Raw genomic sequence first — 10,660 nt, 5'->3', positions numbered from 1 at the left:
CCAGAAACCCGGAGAATAAAACACGAGGAACCAGAAACCCGGAGAATAAAACAGGAGGAACCAGAAATCTGGAGAATAAACCACGAGGAACCAGAAACCCGGAGAATAAAACACGAGGAACCAGGAGGTTGGTCTTTATTCTTCATTCATCTTTAATGACTGTTTGTGGCACATTAGGCTTACAAAGTTTTAACCCTCTGGGGTCTGACTTCATCGCATTCTTCTGAGGTAAATTCTGGGGCAGTTTCCCGGACGGGGTTTAAATTAAGCCAGAAGTAGGCTTAATCTAGGATAGTTAATCAAGCTTTTAAAAATGACTTTCTGAAACACAGATTAAGTACAGATTACTAACTCCTGTACTATTGAGTCCTAAAACCAACTGTGCTAATCTGAATTAGCATGACAGAGGTTGCCTATAAAACATGGAATAAACAAAGAAAAGATTAAAATTGAATGGAACTGAGAAGCAAATCCAAAGAAAACAATAGCAGTGGAAAAAAGACTACAATCAAAAAACAAACATACAAAAAATGTTACTGAAGAGGATAACTTTTTTAAAGCATGCATAGTAAACTGCACACATCAGTTTCGTGTCGAATAAAATAATAATAATAATAATACATTTTATTTGTAATGCACCTTTCTTACACTCAAGGCGCTACAACAGTATAAAACGACAATAAAAGATACAACATTACTCCATAATAACAATCACAATAACAACAATGGCAACAACAACTGTAAAATTATAACTTAAAAGCTTCACTAAAGAGATATGTTTTGAGTAATTTCTAAAAACAATCAAAAGACGGAGCATTCCTAGGAAAAGGCTGAGAATTCCACAGCCTGGAAGCAATACAAGAGAATGACCTCTGACCCATAGTTTTGAGTTTACAACGAGGCTGGTACGGAGTAGAGAACCAGCAGAGCGGAGAGACTGAGATGGTGTGGAGCTGTGACCAAATTACAAATATACTCTGGGGCCAGCCCATGTACTGCTTTATAGGTTAAGATAAGAACCTTAAAATCAATGTGTGATTGAACTGGAAGCCAGTGTAGTTGAGAAAGCACAGGAGTGATATGACTGCGGGATGGTGTGTAAGTTAAAACACGAGCAGCTGAATTTTGCACATATTGCAGCCTCAGAAAAGGAATGCCTAGAAATCTCTTTGTAATGAACTCTTGCATAAATTCTTCCACTCAGCTGTTGTCGTCAGTTTTGCAACATGCAAATTATTATTTATGATGTTATGCATAAAGCAGCTGTTTTAGAGAGAGAGAGACATGGGGCCCTATCATACACACGGAGCAATGCAAGTGTTTTTTGCTAGTTTCAGCCCGACGTAGTAATCATTTTCACGTCCTGTACCACATTGTTTAAATAGCAAAATGCTTTTGCACCCATGGGTGTGCTGGTCTGAAAAAGAGGTGTGTTCAGGTGCATTTTTGGTGCGTTGCTATTTCGAGGCAACTGAAATAGACTGCGCCATTGACCAACTCAAACCCTGGTCTAAAGTCAATGGTGCAGTATTTTTGTTGTTTTTTAAAGAATGCGTTAGTAATATGCACCTATAGGCGTGTCCACAATGCACGTACACTCTGCTTATTACACACACAAGGACGTGCAGCAGCACACAAACATGCCAAATATAATCCTCTGAGTAAGTTCAGAACTGGCGAGTTTGTGCTCGTGAGTTCACAGTTGGCCGAGTGAATTTCTAAGCGATGTTAGGTCCTTAATGAATGAATAATTGAAAGTAAGGGATTTCCAGAATACTCAAATATCTAAATTAATAAACAATCGATATTTGTGATCAGCTTTTAATTAGAAACATTCCCTAAATTTAGTGATCACTTAAAATTGGAGTAAGATTGAAAACGGAGCTAGACTCAAATTTAAACTAATCCTGATAAATTCAGAAGCTCAAGTTAAAGACCGAATACGCATTAAACCTTCGACCAGGCCGCTGGATTCCGCTTTTTGGGCTGGCGGGTGGATTCTTACAAGTCAATGGCGCAGTAGTTTTTTTTTGTTATTTAAAGAGCACATTAGTGTAGGCGGCTTCACAGCGTGCGTACACTCTGCTTATTACAAACACAGGGACGCACAGCAGCACACAGACATGCCAAATATTAAAAATTCAAGCATTACAATGTAAAATATTATTATTGAGTAGGCTACATAAATATAAAACTGCCTACGTGTCATAATGGATAGTCATTGCATGTATCAGAATTAGGCTACCTATTGCTCGCATGCGAGCAGCTCTGTTTCATCTCTGGAGACGCGTTCTGTCTTTGCACTTTCAAGTTCCGCCGTGTAAATAGCGAATCCGCCATGGCGCGAGTGCAACTAGCTCTTAAAGGGAATGGGAGATGAGACTCTGATTGGTTTATTGCACGTTATGCCAAAACACACCCATGACTCATTAAGAGAATAGGGACAACACTTTTAGACCATGCGCCAGGCACGCAGACTGTTTATCCCGTCGTGAAACTAGCAAAAGTGGATTCGGACACGCCCTAAGTGCACCTGCGCATTGCACTTTAGACCATGTGCTTAGATCGTTAAAATAGGGACCATGGTCAGAATTATATTGGCACCCTAAGAAAATATGATCAAAGAAGGTTGTGAAAATAAACCTGTATTTTTTATTTTTTTTTATTGTTTACCTTTTGATCTTTCAAAAAAAAAAAAGGTAAATAAAAGTAAATAAAATGTACCTTTTGGAATAAAAAATCTAAATAGTTAACAATGCAGATATATTTTCACAGGCTTCTTTGTTCATATCTACCAAGTGTGCCAATAATTTTAATATATAAAGACTGGAAACACAATGTTAATCTGAAGTTAAACCTGCTTCCTGTTGGGTTTAATTTAAGCTTCAATTTAGTCCTGAAGTAACTCTAGTTTTACTCCAGGAAATCAGCCTATTAACTGGACTAGACTAAGTCTAAGACTATTTCAAATAGGGCTAGACGATATGGCCAAAATTTATATCACAATATATTTCTTAACTTCGGTTGATACAATATTAACAATATTTTCAAAAAATACTCAGAAAAACTGTCAAGAGCGCCCACAACAGTTGTCTGTACCTACAATTTATGAAAAATTAATTTGCCAAGTCTATGAAACCTCCTCCTATAAAACTATATAATATTTTAGAAAACAAATGGCACAAATACATTTAAATGGTCACCTTTTATTGTATTTAGCCTTCTTGAATGAATGAGAAATGTGAAATCACTGTCAAATAAGACTCTCAGTCTCACCTTATTAATATAAATATATTTAACTTTAAACTATAACATAGGCTGATTATTCTTATATATTGAAAGAAAAGTGCTTCAGCCAGGATAAAGAATATGAAAAGTGCTCGGAGTTGTGGCAGAAAACAGAAAAAAAGAGTGAGCAACAACAGAAACATGTTGCTGTAGACAGGCTCAATCTCTGCCAGCAGGAGGCGCTTTAGAGCAAAGACTAGACTGTGCACTCCTAATACTTATGAATGGGAGAAAGTGCAACGTCCAATATGGCGAATAAGCCCCGCCTACTAAATGAAAGAGCCAATCGTTGATTAGTAAAGTCATCTCGTCACTTCACAGCTGCCGTTAGAAGCTCCGGTTCCTATAGAAACAGGCAGCATTCGCAAACTCGCGCTCATGACTGCGCATGTGCATTGGCTGCTCTAGCCTAAAAAATAAGCCCTTTTATCGACATTTGAGCATAAGAAACAACAATTATGAGGCAGTTGTTGTAAGATTTCATTGGTGATTTCAAATATGAAATTTAATTGCTTGGTGAACAGTTTTGGAGGATTTGATGTTTCCTCATTCAAAGAGATAGGAGCTGCACGTGCGGGGAGGCGTTTTAAAGATGGCCAAGTGAAATGACTTGTTTTAAAGGCACAACATGTACTTTTTCGCCGCTAGAGGGTAGTGCTGTGCGATTTGGGGGAAAATATCAAATTGCGATTTTTTTTGACTACAAAGTCAGTGCTGTACTACGATTAAATTAAATAAATATATATGCATATATAGATGCAGCCTGGATAATAGGGGCAGAGCAAGAACGCATCTGCTGCTGTTTTAGATTTAGTTTGTTGTAACAGAAACAATCTTTAGAGCGATTGAATAATATAGACGGAGCAGCAAAATAATAAGGGACACTTTTTTCAACTGAATGTATGTTAGATAATTGTGTAGTTGATCAAACATATTTAGGGACACTTTTTTCAACAGAATGTATGTTAGATAATTGTGTAGTTGATCAAACATATTTAGTAGTTCTCATTATAGAAACGTGATTTGTGTCTATAATATTTTAAACATTATATTTTGAAGATCAATGTACCTCATTCATGAAAAGTCTCAGGGAGGGAACATTTATAAAATTGCATCAAAAGGAACAACATTTTGAATAGAAATGGTCTGTTACACCAGGGTTGACTTTTATGTACTTTCACATTTCTGTTTTTGTTTGTTTGTTTGGTTGTTTGTTTTTGTTTGGTTGTTTTTCAAGTTACTGACAAATGAACTGTTTTTGCTTTTATTTTAGAGTTTATTGAAGAAAGTGAGGAGAACGAAGAATTGAGTGAAGATGAGGAGAAAGATCATGTCAAAACTGGAGAAAAACCTTTGAGTTGCTCTCAAACCAAACATAAAGATTTAAAGAAAAGAGCCAATAAATCTTTCACCTGTCCTCAGTGTGGAAAGAGTTTGACAAGCAAAACAAGTCTTGATCTTCACATGACAGTTCATACGGGAGAGAAACTGTTTACTTGTAATCAGTGCGGGAAGAGTTTCACACGATCATTAAGCCTTAAGAAACACATGAACATCCACACTGGAAGGAAACCTTACACTTGTGATCAGTGCGGGAAGAATTTTGCACGGAAAGGAATCCTTATGACACACATGAGAATTCATACAGGAGTGAAACTGTACACATGTAATCAGTGCAGGAAGAGTTTCACACAATCATCACAACTTGAGAGACACATGAACATCCACACTAGAGAGAAACCGTACACTTGTGATCAGTGCGGAAAGAATTTTGCACGGAAAGGAATCCTTATGACACATATGAGAATTCATACAGGAGAAAAACTGTACACATGTAATCAATGTGGAAAGAGTTTCACATACCAAAGAAGTCTTGATGTTCACATGAACATCCACACTGGAGAGAAACTGTACACTTGTGATCAATGCGGCAAAACATTTTTGAGAGCTTCAGACCTGAAGCAGCACCTGAGAGTTCATACAAAGGAGAAGCCACATTCATGTTATTTGTGTGGAAAGAGTTTTTCACGTTTTTCAACTTTGAAAGAACATCAGAAAATACATACTGGTGTGAGAGAGTACGTGTGCTTTGAGTGTGAAAAGACTTTTACTTCAGCAAAGTGTTTAAAACTGCATGAGAGGATTCACACTGGAGAGAAACCTTACAAGTGTTCACATTGTGACAAGAGATTCAATTATTCATCAAGTCTGAAAACACATGAGAGGATTCACACTGGAGAGAAACCTTGCAAGTGTTCACACTGTGACAAGAGATTCAGTCATTCATCAAGTCGGAAAAGACATGAGAGGATTCACACTGGAGAGAAACCGTATCACTGCACTGCATGTGGGAAGTGTTTCAATAATTCATCTTCTCTACACAATCATACAAAAAAACATTCACAGTAAGTATTCAAGATTCAGCTGAAATTCTGCTCACATCAAAGATGGAGTTCCTCCCCAAATAACTGCCAAAACATTGTATTATTGTGCTTTCTTATTTTTCTTCACTGTTGTTTTTAAAATGACTGAGTTATTCTTCCACTTAAGATGTATTTAGAAAATGCAGATGCAAGTTATACTGTAATGTAGCTTTGCAACTGATCTTTATTTGCTTCTCTTGTAAGAAGGGGTGGGTACCAGAACACGGTATTTAATGGGCCCTTTTTTCATGAAAAAAAGAATACCATTAAAGAACTGAACTGATGTGCAGTATCGTAAGAATAGTAATACTGTTAAAATCTTAACGATACCCAGGGCTCGAATTGAGGGGGGATGGCATCCCCCTGATCGAACAATTGACAAAAAGCATCCCCTCAGTAAAACCACCATCCCCCCTTACCATCCCCTTTAGATTAATAATGTGTATTATGTAAAACTTATCATGCAAATGAAATATTAAAATACTCTACCGATAATTATCCAACTAAATAACGGCAATTGGCCAATCAGAACTTGGTACTGTATGAAGCTGCGCACAGCTGAAGCAAGTTTTTGCACAAAATAAACCAGCCAAGGTGCCACAAAAACATTCAGCAAAATATTAATTATCAATATCGACAAAATTCCTCCATTTCAGGGCCCAGAAGGAAAAAACGCTTATAAATAATAGTTCATTTAATAAGGCTAATATTTCGTTAGATAAAAACCTTTCTAAAAATTAGACACATTTTGTAATCATTGTGTAAAATTAGCTACAGGAATCCCCCCCCAAAAAATAAAAAAAAAACGAAATTGACAACTCCATCCCTCCTGATTTTTTTTTACAATTCAACCACTGACGACACCCATCCCTACCTGTAAGTCAGTAGGAGAGAGATCTATCTCATTTGTTTTCACTGTTACTTTCAGTAATTATTGATCACTTTTGATGTGAGCAATTGACCGTTCGCAAAGACCCGCCCACCCTTAGTTACTGTTGCTAATGCTGACAAACAAAGCTGCTCTCACACTACACATCATGTTCTTACGCAGTGAAAAACACATCACAGAGCGAAGAGGAAACTGACAACCTGCCGACAGACAAGACAGAGCAGGTTACTTCTGGTATGAAACAAGGTCTCAGGACTCTCAAATTTTGTCATTTTTAAAGAAATTCAAACAATACCATTTTTTGTGTATATATTTTGTGGCTCTTTAATGTGTCGTGACAGATCACTGTAGAGCCTCAGTTCAGTTCCCGATCAGGGCGAAGTTCTCACAATTGTGTCCACAGAATGATAAGAGCACACACTATTTTAACATATTATTTTATTATTTAACGTTATTATTTTAACTTGAGGCATGGACAGATTTTCTGGTACGCAAAACAAGTACCTTAAAGGAATTCCTTTAGCTTATTGCTGTTCCTGTGGCAGCCAACAACAGCACAGCTTAACCCTCCGCACACTTTTTTATATTTAGTTATATTGAAAAAGTTTCAATTCAGTCAATGTTTTTTTTTACCCTGTTTTAACATGGATTTCTATGGAGACCAGCTGTAGCTATTGGACAAGATGGCGGATAGCAGCGGCGGCACATAATATCTGCGTTCTGATTGGTCAGATCGCCTGTCAATCATGTTCCTTGCGAATGGTCAATTGTGTAGTTGATCAAACATACAAACATATTAATAGGTCTCCCTATAGAAACATGTGGTTTGTCTCTATATTATTTAAAAATAATAATAATTTGAAGATTTTTTAACACAGTTGTCTACTTTCCACTGCTGGGCTCAAGACTGCAACTTTGCATTTTGCAAAAAAAAATTCTGCCGGTGTGACCACCAATTTTGCAAAAAAAAAAAATTCTGCCGGTGCGACCACCACGTTACCCAACTCATAAGCGAGGCCATTTCTGTTGCATATGAGAAACATCAAACGGCAAACGAAACAAAAGCATAACAGAACCGCGCTATTCGTTTGTGCTGCGCAGCGCGGACCGTTTAGCAGCTCGGAACAATAATTGAGCGCAACGCAAGCAAACTGGTCCAAGTTCAGAACAGGTTTACTCAGGAACCAGTGTTGATCTCACGACACCGTTACTGCACAGCGCTGCGAGATCCAGTGAGAAGAGTTTGAACTCGCCGCAGAATGAATTAGGTTGCTGTGAGATCTAGTGAGAAGCGTTCAATTTCAGCACAGAGTTCTGCTATGAACAGATCAAACAGCGCTGACGCAGAAACCCACACGGTTACTGCACAGCGCTGCGAGATCCAGTGAGAAGAGTTTGAACTCGACGCAGAATGAATTAGGTTGCTGTGAGATCTAGTGAGAAGCGTTCAATTTCAGCACAGAGTTCTGCTATGAACAGATCACACAGCGCTGACGCAGAAACCCACAAGCAGTAATGCTAACTATAACCATGGTGGTGTGGCAGAAATTGTCCAATGTTATTACATCATTCATTTCAGGGTTTGTCCAACCTTTTGAGAGAGAGATTTAAGCACTTTTTAACAACTTTTAAGTATTTCACATTAAAATAGTATTTTTAATGGGACAAAACGCAATGTATATCAAAATATAGTTTTGTGGTAAACAAACACTTGTGCAAAATAAATAAAAAATACATAAAATTACCACTATAATCAGTAGATGGCAGCGGAGGAGCACTTATTAGTCATTCATTTGTTTTGCTTTATATATTGAAATTCTAAAATTGTATTCTAATGGTACATTTAGTAAGAGTAGAATATATCAATTTTTCTATATGAAAATTACATAATCGGGACATTACCTAGGATTGTCGGAAGGGGAATAATCGGACCCAAATCAGCCCGATTATCTTGTGGTGTGTACCCAGCATTAGGCTGGAGCCCTGCACTGTTACATCAGGGTTCACTTTTATTTTCACATTTCTCAGCGTTTTACAAGATACTGAAAATTCAAAATTTTTTACTTTTATTTCAGAGTTGATTGAAGAAAACGAGGAGAATAAAGAATCAAGTGAAGTTGAGGAGAAAAATCATGTCAAAACTGGGGAAAAACTTTGAGTTGCTCTCAAACCAAACAGAAAGATTTAAAGAAAAGAAGAGCCAAGAAATCTTTCATCTGCACTCAGTGTGGAAAGAGTTTGACAAGCAAAACAAGTCTTGAGGATCATACGAGAGTTCATACTGGAGAGAAACCATTCACTTGTGATCAGTGTGGGAAGAGTTTCACACAATCAGCAAACCTTAAAGATCACATGAACATCCACACTAGAGAGAAGCTGCATGCACGTGATCAGTGCGGTAAAATCTTTTTGTGGGCTTCAGACCTGAAGAAACACCTGAAAGTTCATTCAAAGGAGAAGTCACATTCATGTTATTTGTGTGGGAAGAGTTTTTTTGTGTCTACAATATTTGAAAGAAAATACATTCTGGTGTGAGACAGTACATGTGCTTTGAGTGTGAAAAGACTTTTACTACAGCAAACTGGTAATGTAAAGCGAGAGTTCAGTTACTCAGTTCAGTTCCATGTCCAGACACCACCACCAAAACATCAACAATGAAAAGTCTTTGTCCTATGCTTTCAGAAGCGTTGTGATTCTGCGTTGTCGAACCCCAGTGATCGGCTGCTGCAGATCTGGTGCATCCGGGTCACGGCACCAATTTTATGTAGCATGTCTGGACCGGTCACCCTCACACACATAAAGACCACACGACCACTCGTTGATGAGATTCAGCACTTTCTTCTACTCAATCTGTAACAAGGAGAAATAATCAGTGGATCAACAGGCGATAGCTTCTCCCTCTCTGGCACACAGAGTCATTCACGGGGAGAACAGAGTAGTACATGTGCTCATTAGCCTCGCACACAGGTAGACTGACATTATACAATAATGGAAAATAATTAAATAAATGTAAATAAATTATACTGTTTACAATATGTCTCGTCTTTCTTATACATCACATTAATATTGTTATTAATACATTACAATAAATATGTTACAATATTACATTAGATATAAAATCTATTACATTATTGCATTAATTTAAGTATTTATACATTAAAACATACTATAGTGAAATAAAGCAAAAAAATTATAATACCATTTGTATGAATAAATCGGTATTCCTATACGTTACATAGTGAAATTAATCATTCAATATATTTAGCACCGTACTATGTGTAGGCTGCACCATGTGCGTCATGCACTGCATTAATCATTAAATCGGATTTTCTCCCGTAACACTCTACGTAGTGCTGGGCGGTATGACCAAAAATTTATATCACGGTATTTTTCAAAATTATACTGGTTTCACGGTACAAGACGGTATTTTTTTTCATGCATGACCGGGTGTTAACCATATTTTCTACTGATTGAGAGAGGAAATACTGCAGTATATTGACTTAGAATGCCCTATTTTACTGTCATGATGAGTGAATATTGTCAAAATATACCACACTAAATAGCAGGGACGCGGGAAGTAGGGGTGCTGAGGGGGCTGCAGCACCCCCTGTTTTCACATGGTTGCAAATGCAGCGCCAAGTTTGTTCATTTAAATGTATTCAGTTTTAGCATTTAATAATTTATTTGTAATGATCTCTGAAATGTAAATTGTAAGTGGGCTATAACAAACCCATGTTTATCTTTATAAACATGATTAATTTTACTTGTGATGTTTTCTATATGGGATGATTAGCCTAATCCTCATGAACACGTGACGCTGGATCGTGGTATCAGACATGAACTATACAGAATGCGAACAAGATTAACTGTAATACAAGGAGATAATGGCGCAAAAGCGAATTTCAGATTTTTTAAAATGCCCATCCCAGCAAAAACTTTCCAAAATCGGCATCCAAACAACACCAGCTCCAGCACGAGCATCGACGTAAGTGAACCAGTCCCCCAACCCCCCTCACCAAACACGGACACACACAGCACCCCCAACCGAAAACATCTTCCC

General features: G+C 37.5%; 1 protein-coding gene across 2 annotated transcripts in view; it reads left to right on the top strand.

The window, feature by feature from the left end:
- The window catches only part of LOC107666582 (zinc finger protein 239-like), a 12,299-nt gene extending 3,602 nt beyond the window's left edge, over nucleotides 1-8,697 (top strand). Inside the window, exons 3-4 of one of the 2 annotated variants that reach the window (XM_016457989.1) lie at nucleotides 4,953-5,262; nucleotides 5,344-5,824. In XM_016457989.1, coding sequence (XP_016313475.1) covers nucleotides 4,953-5,262; nucleotides 5,344-5,697 — 664 coding nt within the window. In that variant the 3' untranslated portion in view covers nucleotides 5,698-5,824. Of the gene's footprint in view, nucleotides 1-4,952; nucleotides 5,263-5,343; nucleotides 5,825-8,675 lie in introns of those variants that run through there. The other variant, XR_001631688.1, reaches the window with a different exon arrangement.
- The last annotated feature ends 1,963 nt before the right edge of the window (nucleotides 8,698-10,660 follow it).

This window comes from Sinocyclocheilus anshuiensis, unplaced genomic scaffold, assembly GCF_001515605.1.
Source record: "Sinocyclocheilus anshuiensis isolate Anshui unplaced genomic scaffold, SAMN03320099.WGS_v1.1 scaffold1465, whole genome shotgun sequence".
Taxonomy (NCBI): Eukaryota; Metazoa; Chordata; class Actinopteri; order Cypriniformes; family Cyprinidae; genus Sinocyclocheilus; species Sinocyclocheilus anshuiensis.
Note: the sequence above shows the minus strand (reverse complement) of the source record. Positions and strands in the feature narration are given on the sequence as shown.